Raw genomic sequence first — 18067 nt, 5'->3', positions numbered from 1 at the left:
TATTTAATAGTGTATTTCCTTATAATTAAAAGCTCTACGGATATAGACGTTGTGTCTATCTTGGGCACCATTGTAAGTCCAGCATACACCTAGCATTGGATCTTGAATATCATAAATGCTTAATAATAACAACAACAACAATAATTGTTGGAAAAGAAGAACAAAAAAAATTAAGGGAGGGTGGCAGTGGGAAGACGGACAGTCAAAAAGCAGGTGAGCAGGAGGGGGCAGGCAGAGGAGTCAGGAAACAGAACAGTCAATAAATGATACCAAATACAGTCAGAAAAATATCCTTGCTGTTTCCAATCTCAAAAGAGAGTGGAGATCTATGTGATCTGGGATGCACTGAATCTGGAATTAAAATCTGAGTCAATTTCAGCACCTAAAAATACAGAATCTTCACATTACTATTAGCCCCTAAAGCACCACCTAAACTGTTCAAGTGCCCAGTGCTCTGGGAAGACTCAGCTGGACTCAGCACTATCCATTAATTTATCCTGGTGTGGGCACATGAGCTTACCAATGCCCACCCTTTTTTGTTTGCTAGGAAACTGAATTCTAGATTGCTTAAAATATAACTTGAAACTGTGACCACTGAGTAGCTTAAAAGAATGAAAGAACCATCAGCACAAATGTGCCATCATTTTTCCTAACCGGTCTTCCTTTGAAATGTTTCTTTTACTGGTGAAAGGAAGAGAAGTGTAACGCAGCTGAAACCTGCCATCTAGTGGGCCTTCTAATGACATGGATTCGCCGATGTGAAGGGAGCGAGCATCACAGAACAGGAGGCCTGGAAGAGGCCCACAAGCACACCTCATTTCAGGTCATCCTTGGGGGTGGTCAACATCCACCTTTGAGGATGAGGGATCATTTATGGCCTTCTGACAGAGCTCTTCTTTCCAAGTAGCCCAAGGTAATGTTTTCACATTCTGATATCCAAAAGGTTAACAGAAATCAATGTGAAATTTTGATCACTTTCAATTCAAAGCTATCCTAGCAAGAAATCAGTGCCCCCTTTGGAAAAGCATATAAGTTTTATTAGTTTTATTTCTGTTTTGAGCCTTAATTTTAGAAATCAGATTTATAAGTCAAGTACACAAAAAACTAAAAAAAAAAAAAAGAGAGAGAGAGAGGGAGGAGGAGGAGGAAGTGGAGGAGGAGGAGAAGAAGAAGAAGAAGTAGTAGTAGTTGTGGTCGTCGTCAACAACAAATCTATCTTCCCTGAAGCTACTACCTCTGTGAGGCCAAGAGTGGTCTTTGGTCTAAATGTGTCCCATAAGACATAGCTCAGGGCACTTGTGCAGAACAGCAGCTCCATGTCGGGAACCAGAAGGCCTGGGGTTTAAGGCTCACGCTGCTGTTCACCCATTGTCACTCAGGACCAGCCATCTACCTCCCACGATTCTCAGTTTCCTCATTTGTTAAAAAGAGGCACTTAAGCATAACAACTACTAAGTCCCTTTGATCTCTCAAGTTCCATGAACTTGTTCCAGAGTTAACAGGTCTCATGACCCCAGGGGCCTGATTTTCGACCCACTCTATGCTCGGCGCCCAGCACCATACTTGCACTGAGATACTGATGGAGGGCCTGAGTGTACTGGTGAATAAGCAGATGCCACTTCTGCCAAGCTAACAGCTGAGTGAGGGACACAAACATAAAACAGCAATTGCACCATTGGTGATGAGGGCTTCAGTGAGGGTGTGTAACTGGGCCTAGCGGAGGGCGGGGCTGAAAGGACGGGACGGGCCTGGGTCTGAAGATTGGTGAACAGCTTTTGCAGTATATGCCTTACAAGCAAGAAGACCCAAATGGGCAAAGGCCCAGGCAAGAAGGAGACTGGCCCATCTGGGCATCAGAAAGAGTCCCCAGAGCCTGGGTTGTGAACAAAAGAGTGAAGTGAAATGAAACAGGAAGGAAAGGCAGAGGCCACATTATGCATGGCCTTATGGGCCATATCAGGAGTTGCAACTTAATTCTAAGAGCAACAGAATTGCTCTATCAAAGGGCTTGAAGCAGAAAAGTGACAGGACCAGATGTGCTTTTGTGAAAGATCTGACTACTGTGTAGAAGATGAGGTCAGGTTCAAGATTGGATGCAGAAAAGCTAGTTACAAGATTACACTGTAGCCCATGTAAGAGACAAGGGTCATTGCTGCCATCGTGGAAAGAAGAAGGAAGATGCAAGAAATCACTGAATAGCATCATTTGGGCATCCAGTAGTAGTTGATTGGATGTGAAAGTAAAAGGAAAACATCCAAGATGATTCCAGGCTTTTGGTTAAGGGCAACTGGGTAGAATTAGTGCCATTCGCTGAACTGAAGGACACAGGAGGATGATCAGGTGTGGAGAAGGCTTATGAGCTCAGTTTCAGATAGTTCAGTTCAGAGAAAGTCTCAGGCAGTTGAGCAGGCTGCTGGAGAGTCAGATCTGGAGCTCAACAGAAACATTTAGGTCTGCCATATGATCAGTGGAGGGCATTTGGTAGCATCTAATGAGAAGAGAAGACACAGAACCAACATATAATGTCTGGGAGAGTGGACGATAAGAGCTGGTGAAGCAAACTTCAAGGAGGGGCTCATGAGGCAGGAGGAAAACTGGCAGAAAATGATGCTGTGGAAGCCAAGAGCAGAGCGTTCCCTTCTGTTGAATGGACCTGGTGGGGCAAGTCACATGGGGATTGAAAAGAAAACTCTGGATTTAATGACCTTGACCTTGGTGATTAAATGCATGCAGGAGTCAGGTGGTCTAGGTGGAGGGTGATAGGAGAGGGCAATGGAGACGATGAGGGTAGAGAGAGACTCTTCCAAGGGGCCTGGTTCTGAAGGTGAGAGAGGAAGGTGGCTGGAGGACACACAGGGGCTAAGGTGGGATTTCGTAATATGGAGAAGCCTTATGGAAGGGATCCCGCCGAGAAGGGGAGGTTAAAGATGCCAAACAGGGAGGCAATAACTGATATCTCAAGGCTCCCGAGAAAGCACAGAAGAGTGAGATCCAGGACACAGGCAGAGTTTGACCTTAGTCAGGAGGAGGAACCCTTCCTCCACTATAACTGTCAGAGTAGGGAAGGAAGGGATGTGATAAGATGAAGTCGAGGCAATCCAAAGGCTCCAATTTCTCAATAAATTAGGTGAGAATTTCTTTAGCTCAAAGGAGAGAGATGGAAAAGATCAGAGGTTTAGGAAGAGAGAAAAAGTGAGCTCTCTAGAGAAATCTATCTAGCATTGCCAGACCCAAGTGAAGTGACCACCGTCTAATGGCACCCATCCAGCCAGCTGCATGCTTTTCTCCACCAGTGTTCAGTGACCAAGTGTGGGCAAGAAGAAGTGGGTGAACAGGTTCATCTGGGGCCAGAAATTTCCAAGAAGGAATAAAGGAAAAACAGAGGACAACATAACTTACTTAGGATGGATTCAAGAGGTTGGTAGAAACAACAGACCCTAGAGTCTAATGAGCATAGGAGGGGACAAGATGGATAAAGAGGGAGAAGTTCCTGGGGATGGGGGTGGGGGTGCAGCTGACAAAATGGCTCCATAAGGTGAAGCAAGAATAGGCTCTGAGACAGTGGGGATGGATCCAAGGTGGCACAGCACCCTAGATATAAAACATATTCACATTTTGTTATCACTCTCCCCCCCCCATAGTCACAGTGCACATGTCTGCACTAAGTGTATTTATCTTTGAACGTTGAGTGAACAAATGCATGCCCAGGAAATGGCTTCTGAAATGATCACTAAACCCCTAGGGAAACCAAAAACTGTTTCCTGAGTTTTGGTGTGTGTCGGGCACTCTTCAAGGTGCTGGGAATCTGATGATGAACCAAACAAACATGGTTATTGCCCACAGTGGCTTACATTTTCATTGGGGAAGATGGGCATAGGCCCCAGATTACAAAGAATTGATCAATTAAATGAAAAAGGAAAGAGGTGTACCATATTTTCTGGATCTTCTATATTACAACATTCTCTGATTGGAGTCTTGATCAGAATTAACTGCCCCAAAAGATCACCTGATGATCATGCTTGAGAAATGTACACTGCTTAGTAATGATTAGTTGCAATTTATTGAACATTTGCCATGGGCCAGGCAGCACTTACATTAGATAATATAATCTCCATATTCCAGATGAGGAAAGTGGGTTCTAGGCAAATTGCTGATCAAAGATCACTTTGCTGGCTAGTGGTAGAGGCAGGATTCAAATCTAACCATGCCTCTGCCTGACCTCTCTGTTCCCTAACCCGTTCCCTCTTCTGGTCAGAATCTTGATGGACAAATGTGGTAGCATTGCGAACTTTGTTCCAGAAAGCTACCAAAATTGCTTAAAATGACCAGGCTTTGTTGGAAGCGCACCTGGAGAACTTCCAAACCCAAAGCTGTCAGAACACTAGTAAGAACTCATTCCACAGGAAAATAAAACACAAGATGAATACTTCTCCTCTATCCAAAGGTACCACATTCTGGGAAAGATGTCAAGAGTCAATTTGTTGAATCTCTGGTGTCAAATAAATCGTGATTTTGTTGTTGTTTGAAATAGAGTTATGACTAGATGTTTTTCACATTTTTCACATTTTTTGGTAAAGTCCTTGGGGGCCCACATCTGTCTTTACTTTCTTAAAAAGCCCTGACTCTGCTTTGAATACAATTTAATGTTACAAAGTCAAAATTGGGTTTTTTAGCTCTTAAATATTTCTCTTCAATTCAGATTCATGTTCACTTCACTTTGAGTCCTTAAGATATTTTCAAACATATTGTGGCTAATACAACTTCGAAAATACTTCTAGAAAATATTATATCTTCAAGGGCCAAATCATCTAGCTTTAAAATATTGTAAGTCAAAGATTAACTGTTCAGAATGATTTAAAATAGCTCAATTCTGTTTTTTTGAAAAAGTGTGTAAATCTCACTTTAGAAATTAAATCATTTAAAAGGTAGTAAATGGTAGTAAATCTTTCCAGATCTGTCCCAAGCAGGGGATGCACACACATACTTTAATACATACATACAAACACACACACACCGCTCTTCATTCAACCCAATATTCCTCAAGGAAAACTCTACACTATTACATCTCCCAAAGCCAGAAGAGTATCTTCAGAATAAAACATGAGTCTTAATACAAGAGGTAGAGAGATGGAGAGATACTACTTGTATATATTTCAATTTATTTATTCTCTAAGGTGTATGTGTGTAAGAAGGGGAAGAAGATTGTCTAGTCATCCAATAGCTAAAGCTAAATGCCAAGGACTCAGTTAAGCCCTGTGAAAAACACAGATTAAAAAAAAAGGAGACATAAGCATAAAGAGTGATCAAAAGAGGATGCACCCCGGGATATGGGAAAGCGAACCCCAGGAGGTGGGACCCAGCCTTCCCTGAGAGAGCCACACGCAGGCTGAAGTTAGCCAGGTGAAGAGGGGTCTCGGAGGGAGCAGGGCACATTTGATGATCTTACAGGAGCCCAGGCTAGTGAAAGCAGAGATACTAATCTAGAGATTAGAGGTGACGCTAGAGAGATTCTGAGTTCAAGGAGGATCTCATCAGCCAGGTGAAAATGTTGGACTTTATCCCCAGTGGAGCCCTACCCGTTAAGTAGGGGAAAGGCATGTTCAGATCCACATTTTTAAGACCTCAGCCCAGCGGCAGTGAGAAGGAGCCCAGGAGGACATCTGAGTGTGGTTACTGTGGATTGGAGGTGAGTGGCCACATTGTGGTTGGACAGGTTCATGGATTAAGAGAATGTGGGGGCATGAGGGGAGTTAGGGCTAGGGGAGGCAAGGGTGCTCCCCAGTTGAGTGTCCCAGCCGCTGAGTACATGCCGGTGTCCTGGAGGGAAGGGAAGATGTGCGGGGGTGGAGTTTGTGTGGAAAATGAACCTGTCAGGAACACAGAATTTTTGATGCCTGAGATGCTCATTCTTTCTCCATTCAAGTCATTCCAGACAATATCCTGCATGGATTCCTTTTCCTGAATCATATGAAGAAAAAGCTAGAAAGAATCTTAGAAATCATGTAGCTGGATCCCCTTCATTCTGTGCATGAGAAAATGGAGACCCAGTGATTTCAGCGGACCCCCCTGCAAAGATGCACTGGACCCCCAGCCCCTAAGGCCCCGGGGTCCTCCCAGGACCCACTGAAGTGTGGTCCGTGTTCTTGTTTTTTTTTAAAGATTTTATTTATTTATTTGAGAGAGAGAGAGAGAATGAGAGAGAGAGAGCATGAGGAGAGGAGGGTCAGAGGGAGAAGCAGACTCCCCGCCGAGCAGGGAGCCTGATGTGGGACCCGATCCCGGGACTCCAGGATCATGACCTGAGCCGAAGGCAGTCGCTTAACCAACTGAGCCACCCAGGCGCCCCCGTGTTCTTGCTTTTTAACACTATTCCTAAGCATCACCTTAACCACTTTTCCTGCGCAAGAAACACAGGCTCCGGAAGGTACTCATTCCAATGTGGCCCTCTCACCAGCTGAGGCTCTGAACATGAACCTCACATACTCAGGAAAGTAAACACAAACCAGAAGCAGTTGAAAAGTTCAAAATCAGTTTAAGTTGGCTTCTCCTCAACGTGCTTACAGGCATCTCCTGTTAGGTCATTTCGGTTTTCAATATGATTACATAAAAAAAATAACAGAAAGCAGTGATTGGGCTCATTATTTTTACGGTATGAATTCTTCAATATCTATGCATCACGGTTTCAATTATTTGTCTTTTGGCTTCCTATAAAATGTCGCCCTTTTAACCCATGTGGATAGTATTTGCAATAATTTAAAAAAAAACTGGACAAAGAAATAAAATCTATGGCTTTTGTTCATTGAGCTTTCATTTTTTTATAGGCTATTAGGGTGAAGTGGTGGATGGCAGAAACAATGCAATATTTAACACTAAACCCTTGACCAACGCAAGTAAAAATAAATAAATAAATGCTCACCTGAGGCGAGAGTCCTTAAAGGTGTCAAGATAGGTGGGATAACTCCATTCAATCTTGTTCCCTTTACATCGGAGCTCTAGAGTTTGCCCTGCCGTCAGACTCAGGGTCGCAGCAGGTTTCTGGAAGCGGCCTTTATCCAGCATATGTATCATTATAGACTGCGTCTTCGGTGCGACATCAGCTGCGTCTCTGTCCTTTATTTTAGGAATTTTGGGTTTCACCTTTTTGTTGGTAGGCTTGATTCTATTCTCTCCCGGCTCCTTTGGACGCTTGTTCTTGGGAGGCTGTTGGTCAGTAACTAGTACAAACGTGAGGAGAGAACAATGCACTCAAGTAGTAATGAACCCAGAGGATTCCACACCTAAAACAGGCAAATTTTTGAAACTCTTCTCCTACATGAAAATTATTTTCAGGAATAATCATTATTCTCTTGGTTTATTCCTTAGTTGTAAAACAATAGTCACTGAGAGGGAAGATATTTCAGTTTCAAAGATTTTATTCAAATTCAGCAAAATATTGCACATATGAACTAAAACTCACACTTACCAAACAACAAGACTATTCCTTGTAGTTCACCCTGTCTCGCAATGTCTAAGGGGTCACAGAGGAGGGCAAAGCCCTTCAAAGGCGCTCAAGGCTGTTTCCCATCCTTGCGGTCTCGGGGCTCTCATTGATCATTCTGAATTTACTGTTTAAATGCAGGAATATGTCATCTCCAGGGAGTGCAGACACAAACCGAACCATAAGCACACGCAGAAGAGTCCAAACCACTACGAACTCTCTCCTAGATGAGTGTGCACAGTGGAGTCTGTGTGTACCTGGGTGGACAACGTCCATATATAATACAAAGCGTAGGAAGGAGTAAGTCCTAAACCTGTGCTCATTTATTTTTTACTTTTTAGTTTTAGTTTTTAGAGATTTATTTTAGAGAGAGAGCACGTGCATGAGCCGGGGGAGGGGCAGAGGGAGAGGGAGAGAGAGAATCTCAAGCAGACTCCCCGCTGAGCAAGGAACCTGACAGGGGGCTCATCCCACGACCCTGATCATGACCTGAGCCAAAATCCAGTTGGCCACTTAACCAACTGAGCCACCCAGGGGCCCCAAACCTGTGCTCATTTAAAACTTCCACATAAGTTATTAAAAGCTCAACAGAAGCTGTAGCAATGGTTTAGAACTTAGCCAACAAAATACTTTGGGGTGAAGATTATTTGATCACTGACACTGTTGATAATTGCTGGCAAAGGGTGATAATAAAAAAGCTGACCTCCTTTGAGTCCATTTTATTTCTGTTTTTCCTTTCTCTATAGACAGTTCACCCCTTATTGCCTGCATCCAGGGAGGAGGGCTCTTGCTTCCCTTCCCTTGTTATGCCTCTGGGCTCCAGAAACCTCAAATGTCCCACATGCCTGCACAGCCTTGGACTTGTGTCCACCCAGCAAGGACAAGAAGAAAACCATGCAGTTTCAGTTTGCCCTTCTGCCTGCATGAACTCAAGGGCAACCTCACTATATACCCACAAAATTACCAAATGTCCCAACTTACAGGGTCCTGAGAGTCATTTAGGTAAAATTCTCATGTTATAGGTTTAAAAAATTAAGGAGACCCTGAAAAGTTAAGTTGCACACAGCTGCTTAGTAGCAGAATGTAAGAGTAGAATTCAAGTCTTCTGACTCTTATTCCAAGTGCTTATTTCACTATACATAGATAAATATCCTGTATATATTTTGAATAGATAGCCACACAAAGCTTGGCCAACTGAGGGAATTGCAGAGCCAACTGAGGGAATTGCAGGAAAAGTGATAAATCAGGAGAAAATCTTTTCCTTTTTGATGTATTTATTTATCTAATAATACCCTGGTGTACTTAAGACTTGGGGTGGTCAAAAGTACGAAGACATTGAAATTGGGATCAAGAAATAGAAAAAAGGTAAGAGTTGCGAGCTCTTATACCAGTGGGCCAGGCAGGTGACCAAACAAGGTAAGCCAAGTGGGCCTGGTGAGGCCATGCCCTCCCTAAGGGACAGCTCCTCCTGCTTCAGGAGACCCCTGTTTAAGAGAGTACATGCCCGCACTTGCTGAATCTGATACCTCAAAGGATGGCAGAAATGCAGATTTCCTGATTTATAAATATCAGAAACTCAATTTTCAGAAACTTCATGTTTGAATCCCTGAGGTTAGAAGTCAGGTAGTAATTTTCCTTGAAGGGGTGAGAGCCCAGGAGGGTACATGAGGGCAATGTCCAGGAACATTCTCTCTTGATCTGGGCTAGTTACAGGCGTGTGCACAGTTTTGAGCATTTCATGGAGCCATACTCTTACGTACTAAAGATTCAGCTGATCTGGACTCAACTGTGTTGATAAACTTGGCTTCCTTTGCATGTTGCCCTTTGCCCTTTGAAACAGGAGCCATTTAGATTCCACTTTTAGTTCAGCTGAGCCCAGACTCTGGAACCAATCCCACTCGGAACCCAGTATCAATCAACATCAACTCCTCAGCATGCTGCCTTCTTTGGGCTTGTATGTCTTGGTGCCTAAGCCCTGTTCTTTTCCATGACTTCAGGGCCAGTTGAGACCCCTCCTTCTTTCCATAGGTCCGAGTCTCTTGTTATTTCCCATCCTTCCTCTACTCTAGCTTCTCTGGGTCATGGGCCCTGCTGAACTTCTTCAGTCCTTCCAGGGAGCGGAGTTGTGTTCTTGAGCACCAGTCTCCAAGGCAAGTCCCCAGGGCCTGCTATTGAACCTGCTGTTTGCCAAGTCTCCCCCTGATCCAGCACATTTGGCTTATTTACCCCCAAAGTTCTAATGACAGAGGAGGGTGGGCAGGGGCACACATGCACATATTTCCCCAGCCTTCTAGAAGGAGAAGCACTGTAACCACTGGGGACATATTGGATCAACATGAGCACGCTAATCCAGCAACATCAATTGTGAACATAAATTTCAGTTTTGCAATAAAGGAAAAATCACAGTACTTTACTTAAGGTAGAAAATTAAAGTGTACCATTAGACATCCATCATCTGTGCCCCACAGGTATTTTGATCACACTGTGCCTGTGGGATTCATGGACTTCTGGGTTGAAGTCTAATTTGATGTATTTTCTTTATCATGTAACAGGAATCCAAGCTATCAGAAAGGACCACAACTTTCTGCAAATCCTATGGAATTTAGACAACCAGTGCAACTCACTTGACTTCTAAGCTCTCAGATACTGTGGGACTCTGTTACTCAGGAACATTAGATTACCTAATTATGGATATTATGCATCCAAATGTGGTATTATCCCTGCAAAGTAATCTGACTTGTTCACCAAATAGACATATCAACTGATCTAACTGTATAGTTGGTCCAGCTGCCTGACTGATGGAATTGGTCCATGGTTTGATAAAAATGACAGCCAGCCTACCGACCCCATAAGGCATCCAGACAGACCTGGGATTGAGTGATTCCCAAATTCCATGTCTAACTTCTTAAAGAATATGACTTTTCTACCTATGTAAATTATTTTCCTATGGTCTAAAAAATCATATTATAGATAAATAAAAGTGAAAGCCCATTACCATTACATTTTTGAGACGATAGCATAGTAGTATATTTTACAGAGAAATAGGTAGTAAAATTCACAAATCATTAAATGTCATTATTGACTTCAGGTCCTAGCTGTCACTTACTAGCTGTGTGACACTGGGAAGTTATCTATCCTCTCTCTCAGCTTATTCATCTGTAAATTGAGAATTATATGTTAATAATGACTAACTCATCAATTGTTGTGGGGATTAAATGAGTTAATACGTTTAACATACTGAGAATAGTGTCTGACCCATAGTAAATAAGTGCTAGCTAAGTGCTACTTGCTATTTTGTGGTTGTCTTGTGACAATGTCTCATGGTGATCTCCATGATAAATTTGTAATGGAAACAAAGCAGTTATTCTTCTTCCTAATTTACAGGTGAAATAATTGAGATCACAGATGCCAAGTAGCTCACCCCAGGTCACTAAGAAGCTAGCAAAGAAACAGACCCTTGGATGCCAGGTCTAGAGTCTTCTCTGGTTCATGCTATTGTCTTTTGATTCACTTAAAGACATGTTGTAACAGTTTCTTTCCTTCTTTCCTTCTTTCCTCCTCCCCTCCTCCTCCTCCTCCTCCTCTCCCTCCTCCTCCCCCTTCCTCTCCTTCTCCTTCTTCTTCCTCTTCTTTTGCACAAACCTCATGCATAGCACCCTTGTCTAAATGGTTTCTTTGTGTGATATGCCCCAGGCTTTGACAAGAATTTCCAAATCAAACAGAACATGATTCCAGGAAGAAGAGTACAAACTTCCTGGAAGGGTTTTGCTTTTCCAAGGCATACATTAGAATCCCTAAGTGAAGAGACACTGAAAAGCCTGTCTCCAAAATAAATGAATAAATGTTATAAAACAAGAAGTAAGCAGGACAAAGGACTGTAATCCTTCAGCACTAATTGAGGATTGCAATCAAACCTTTAAATAAAGGTGACCTATTAACCTCTCTAATTCTATAGAATTATGTTGGAGGAGTTAAAAAAGAAAAAAAACAAATTCACTAGCAGAATCACTGACAGCTGCTCAGAGGAGGACTAGATAGGAATACAGTCATTAATATAAAGATCTGTAGCTGTTTGCCTTTTTTTCCCCATGGACAGTTAAGGATAAAGGTCTGACATGAGGGTCACATGAAAATAACCACACTATAAATTTGCTGAGTAGCTCAGGGCTTCCCCATTGAGTTATATAAACTGATGAACATGCTCTACTCAAATTTTTTGATTCCTCATGAAACACCCCAGAAGAATACATACACTTCCCCAAGAATGACACTGAGAAGGTGGGGAAGCAATGACACTTGGGAGATGAAAATGTAAAGATGAGAGGCTTTCCTTTCCCTACTCGCTTTGAGAACCCCACTTCAAAATACCCTCCTACCATTTCTTAAAGTATCATTTTCTTAAAATAGCAATTTCTAAGAATAAATACTTCTACTCCAGGACAAAGATGTTACTTTGACAGCTCCTGCCCAACTGCACCAGGTCGGTGGTCTCTGCCAGGACCAGTGCACCCCCAAAGTGACTCCCACATGACCAGCCTCACCCAAAGGTATGCCCACAGCAGCTGTGTTCCAGCCACAGCAGGAAGGCACCTGCAGCCCACACGAGGTGACCCTGGAATGTCTGATTCTGGTGACCAAGAAGGATAGCACTTCTGGGCCCCACTGGACACCCTTTACATGGCACCATATTCTTCAAGACTGGAAGATGTAGCTAATCTACCTAAAACATAGAAACAAACACACAGAGAGAATGAGGAGACAGAGGAATATATTCCAAACAAAAGAACAAGACAAAATCTTAGATAGAACTAAACAAAATGGAGATATAAGCAATCTATCTGATAAAGAGGTCAAAGTCATGGTCATAAAGATGCTCATTGGACTCAGAGAAAGAATGAATGAATACAGTGGGAACTTCAAAAAAGAGAAAGAAAATATTAAAAAGAACCAATCAGGGTTGAAGAATACAATAACTGAAATAAAAAAATACACTAAAGGAATCAATAACAGATTAGAAAATGCAGAAAAATGGATCAGTGATCTGGAAGACAGGGTACTGGAAATAACACACAAGATTTAAAAAAATAAGAATAGCTTAAGGAACCTCTAGGATGTTAAACATACTAACATTTGCATTATAGAGTTGCCAGAAGGCATAGAGAGGAAAGGAAAGAAAATTTATTTGAAAAATAATGGCTGAAAACATTCCCAACCTGGGGAAGGAAATAGACATCCAAGTTCAAGAAGCACAGAAAGCCCCAAACAAGATGAACCCAAAGATGTCCATACCAAGACACATTATAATTGAATGTCGAAAATTAAATATATAGAGAGAATCTTGACAGCAGCAAGAGTAAAGCAACTAGTTGTGTACAAGGGAACACCCAAAAGACTATCAGCTGGTTTTTGAGCAGAAACCTCACAGGCCAGAAGGGAGTGGTATAATATATTCTAAGTGCTGAAGGAAAAAAACTGTAATCAAGAGTATTCAACCCCACAAAATTATCATTCAAAATTGAAAGATAAATTTTCCCAGACAAACAAAAGTTAAAAGGGTTCATCACCACTAAACTGGCCTTATAAGAAATGTTAAAGGGACTTTTTAAAGAGGAAAAATAAGAGCCATAAGTGGAAGAAAATTATGAAAGAAAAAATCTCACCAGTAAAAGCAAATGGAATAAAGGGAGTGGACCAACCACTTATGAAGCTAGTGTGAAGGTTAAAAGACAAAAGTAGTAAAATCAACTATATCTACAATAATTATTTAATGGATACACACACACACAAAATGTAATATGATGTCACATACATAAAACGTGGGGAAGGTAAAAATGTAGCATACTGCTTTTAGAATGTGTTCAGACTTAAGCAACAGTTAACTTAAAATAGATTGCTATATACATAGGATGTTATATATAAATTTCATGGTAACCAAAATCAAAAACCTAGAAAAGTTTTACAAAAAAAAAAAAAGAGAGAGAGAGAGAGAGAGAGATTTCTAAACATAGCACTAAAGAAAGTCATCAAATCTCAAGAAAGCAAGAGATGAAAAAGGGAACAGAAAGAACTATAAAAGCAACCAGAAAACAATGAAAAAAATGGCAGTAAGTATATAGGTCAGTAATTATTTTAAATGTTGATAAATGCTCCAGTCAAAAGACATAGGGTAAGTGATTATATTAAAAAACAAGACCCATCTCTATGCTGACTATAAGAGACTTAGTTCAGAGCTAAAGACACACACAGACCAAAAGTGAAAGGATGGAAAAAGATTATCCATGCAAATGGAGATTTAAAAAAAAAAAAAAAAGACCTGGAATAGCAGTATTTATATCAGACAAAAGAGTTTGTTTATTTGAGAGAGAGGGAGTGTGAGCGGGGAAGGGAGGGCAGAGGGAGAGGGAGAGAGAAAATCCCAAGCAGGCTCCATGCTCATCACCCTGAGATGATGAACCGAGCCAAAATCAGGAGTCAGATGCTTAAGTGACTAAGCCACCCAGGGACTCCCAGACAAAAGAGACTTTAAAACATAGACTGTAAAAAATGGCAAAGAAGGGTATTGCATACTGATAAAAGCATCAATCCAGCTGGAAGATATAAACATCGTAAATATCCATGCACACAACATGGGAGCACTAAATACGAAAGCAAATTTTAACAGACCTAGAGGGAGAATTTCACAGTAATGCAGTAAGAGTAGGGAACTAAAACCCCCACTTATATCAATGGATAGATCATCCAGACAGAAAATCAATAAGGAATCAGTGACTTTGAGCAATACATTAGACAGACAGACTTAACAAATATACAGAACATTCCATCCAAAAACAACAGAATATACATTCTTTACAAGTGCATATAGAACATTCACCAGGACAGATCACACGTTAGGCCACAAAACAAGTTTCAGTAAATTTAAGAAGACTGAAATCATATCAAACATCTTTTCTGACCACAAGAATATGAAACTAGAATTCAATTATGAGAAAAAAAAAAAAAGCTAGAAAAAAACACAAGCATGTGGAAGCTAAACAAAATGCTACTAACCAACTAATGGGCCATTGAAGAAATCAAAGAAATAAAAAATACCTAGAGACAAATGAAGATGGAAACACAGTTTTCCAAAATCTATGGGTTGCAACAAAACAGTTCTAAAACGAAGTTTGTAGAGATACAGACCTAACTGAAGAAACAAGAGAAGTCTCAAATCTAACCTTACACCTAAAGGAGTTGGAAGGGGAAAAAAAAATAAAGCCCAAAGTTAGTAGAAGGAAGGAAATAATAAAGATCAGAGTGAAAAATAAATAAAATAGAGATTTAAAAAAAATACAGAACATCAATGAAATGAAAGCTGGTTCTTTGAAAAGATAAAGAAAATTGATAAGCCTTCAGCCAGACACATGAAGAAAAAAAGGGCCCAAATAAAGAAAATCAGAATGAAAGAGAAGTTACAACTGACACGACAGATATACAAAGAATTGCAAGAGACTACTGTGAGAAATGACATACCAACAAATTGTACAACCTAGAAGAAATGGATAAATTTCTAGAAACGTATAATCTTCTAAGAATGAATCAGGAAGAAATAGAAAATCTGAACAGATTACTAGTAATTAAATTGAATCAGTAACCAAAAAATCCCAACAAACAAAAGTCAGAACCAGATGGCTTCACTGGTAAATTCTACCAAACATTTAAAGAAGAGTTAATACCTAACCTTCTCAAACTATTCCAAAATACTGAAGAAGGATTGCTTCCAAAGTCATTCTATGAGGCAACTATTACACTGATACCAAAACCAGTCAAACACTACAAAAAAAGAAAATTACAGGCCAATATTCCTCATGAACATGGATGCAAAAATCCTCAACAAAATATTAACAAACCACAATCAACAATACATTAAAAGTATTATACATCATGATCCAATAGGACTTATTTATTCCAGGGAATCAAGGATGGGTCAATATCGACAAATCAATCAACATGATACACCATATTACAAAATGAAGGATAAAAACCATATGATCATCTCAATAGATTCAGAAAAAGTATTTGACAAAATTCAACATCTGTTCATGATAAAAACTCTCAACAAAATGGGTATAGATGAAATATACCTCAACATAATAAAGCCCATATATGAAAAACCCACAGCTAACAACATATTCAATGGTGAAAAGCTGCAAGCTTTTCTTCTAAGAGCAGGAACAAGACTAGGATGCCCATTCCCACCACTCTTATTCAAAACATTACCAGGAGTCCTAGCCACTGCAATCAGAGAAGAAAAATGAATAAAAGTCATCCAAACTGAGGGGCACCTGAGTGGCTCAGTCAGTTAAGGATCTGCCTTTGGCTCAGGTCATGATCTCAGGGTCCTGGGATGGAGTCCTGCATCGGGCTCCTTGCTCAGTGGGGAGTCTGCTTCTCCCTCTGCACCTCTCCCTTACTTGTGCTGTCTCTCAAATAAATAAAATCTTTTATTAAAAAGTCACCCAAATCGATAAGAAGTAAAATTGTCTTTATTTGCAGATGACATATTATATATATAGAAAATCCTAAAGACTCCACCAAAAAAACTACTAGAATTGATAAATGAATTGAGTAATGTTGCAGCATACAACTCTAATATACAGAAATCTGTTGTGTCTCTATAACACTAATAAACTAGCTGAATGTAAATTAAGAAAACAATCTCACTTATAATTGCCTCAATAGGAATAAAATATTTAAGAATAAATTTAACTAAAAAGGTGAAAGACCTACTCTGAAAACTGTGACATTGATGAAAGAAAATGATGGAGATGACAGAAAGAAATGGAAAGATATACCATGCTCATGGATTACAGGAATTAATATCATTAAAATGTCTATACTACCCAAAGCAATTCACAGATTCAGTGCTATCCCTATCAAAATATCAATGCATTTTTCACCAAACTAGAACAAATAATCCTAAAATTTGAATGGAACCACAAAAGACCCTAGAAGGCCAAAGCAATCTTGAGAAAGAAAAACAAAACTTCAGGTATCATGCTCCCAGATTTCAAGTACACAACAGAGCTACAATAATCAAAACAGTGTGGTACTGGTACAAATAAGACAAACAGATCAGTGGAACAGAATAGAGAATCCAGCAGTAAACCCTTATATGGTCAATTAATCTATGACAAAAGAGGTAAGAACATACAATGGGGAGAAAAACAGTCTCTTCAAGAAATGGTGTTGAGAAAACTGGAGAGCTACATGCAAAAGAATAAAATTAGACCACTGTCTTACACCATATACAAAAATCAAATCAATATACAAATCATTATATAAAATCAGAATGGATAAAAGACCTAAATGTAAGACTTGAAACCATAAAACTCCTAAAAGAAAACACAGGCAGTAAATTCTTAAACATCGGTCTTAGCAATATTTTTTTAGATCTCTCTAGAAGCAAAGGCAACAAAAGGAAAGATAAACAATTGAGACTACATCTAACTGAAAAGGTTTGCACAGCAAAGGAAATCATCAACAAAAGGAAAAGGCAACCTGCTGAATAGGAGAAGATATTTGCAAATTATGTATCTGATGAGGGATTAATATTCAAAATACATAAAGATGTTGTACAACTCAACACCAAAAAAACAGTCTGATTAAAAAATGGGCACAGAACCTGAATAGACATTTTTTGCAAAGACGACATACAGATGGCCGACAAACACACGAAAAGCTGTTCAACATCATCAACCATCAGGTAAATGCCAATCAAAACCACAGTGAGGGACGCCTGGGTAAGCATCTGCCTTCGGTTCAGGTCATGATCCCAGGTTCTTGGGATCGAGCCCCACGTCGGGCTCCTTGCTCAGTGGGGAGCCTGCTTCTCCCTCTGCCCGCCACTCCCCCTGCTTGTGCTGTCTCCCCTCTCTCTCTGACAAATAAATAAATAAAATCTTTAAAAAAAGGTTTTATTAAAAAAAAAAAAAACCCACAGTGAGAGATCACCTCACACCTGTCAGAATGGCTAAAATCAACAACACAAAAAAGTGTTGACGAGGATGTGGAGAAAAAGGAACCCTCGTGCACTATTGGTGGGAATGTAAAATGGGTGCAGCCACTATTGAAAACAGTATGAAGCTTCCTCAAAATATCTAAAATAGAAATACCATATGATACAACAATTCCACTTCTGAGTATTTATCTGAAGAAAATTAAAACGCTAATTCTAAAATATATATACACATCTACATTCATTGCAGCATTATTTATAACAGTCGAGATTTGGAAGCAACCTAAGTGTCCTTTGATAGATGAAGGGATAAATACGTGTTATATATAACAACAGAATAGTACTCAGCCATAAAAAATGAAATTTTGCTATTTGTGACAACATGGATGGACCTAGGGTGTATTACGCTAAGTGAAGTAAGTCAGTATTATTTCACTTATATGTAGAATCTAAACAACAAATGAACAGACACAACAAAACAGAAGGAGACTCATAGATATAAGAAATAGTCTACAGGTTACCAAAGCAGGGGAGGGGGCCAGGGAACAGGTAAAATAGGTGAAGGCGAATACGAGGTACGAACTTCCAGGTACAAA

At 40.3% G+C, this 18067-nt stretch overlaps 1 protein-coding gene across 1 annotated transcript in view; it reads right to left on the bottom strand.

The window, feature by feature from the left end:
* Positions 1 to 18067, bottom strand: part of PDGFRL (platelet derived growth factor receptor like) — a 65190-nt gene that overhangs the window by 41577 nt on the left and 5546 nt on the right. The window contains exon 2 of the mRNA XM_032413541.1: positions 6917 to 7214. Coding sequence (XP_032269432.1) covers positions 6917 to 7214 — 298 coding nt within the window. The remainder of the gene's footprint in view (positions 1 to 6916; positions 7215 to 18067) is intronic.

This window comes from Phoca vitulina, unplaced genomic scaffold (assembly GCF_004348235.1).
Source record: "Phoca vitulina isolate PV1807 unplaced genomic scaffold, GSC_HSeal_1.0 scaffold15, whole genome shotgun sequence".
Classification (NCBI taxonomy): domain Eukaryota; kingdom Metazoa; phylum Chordata; class Mammalia; order Carnivora; family Phocidae; genus Phoca; species Phoca vitulina.
Note: the sequence above shows the minus strand (reverse complement) of the source record. Positions and strands in the feature narration are given on the sequence as shown.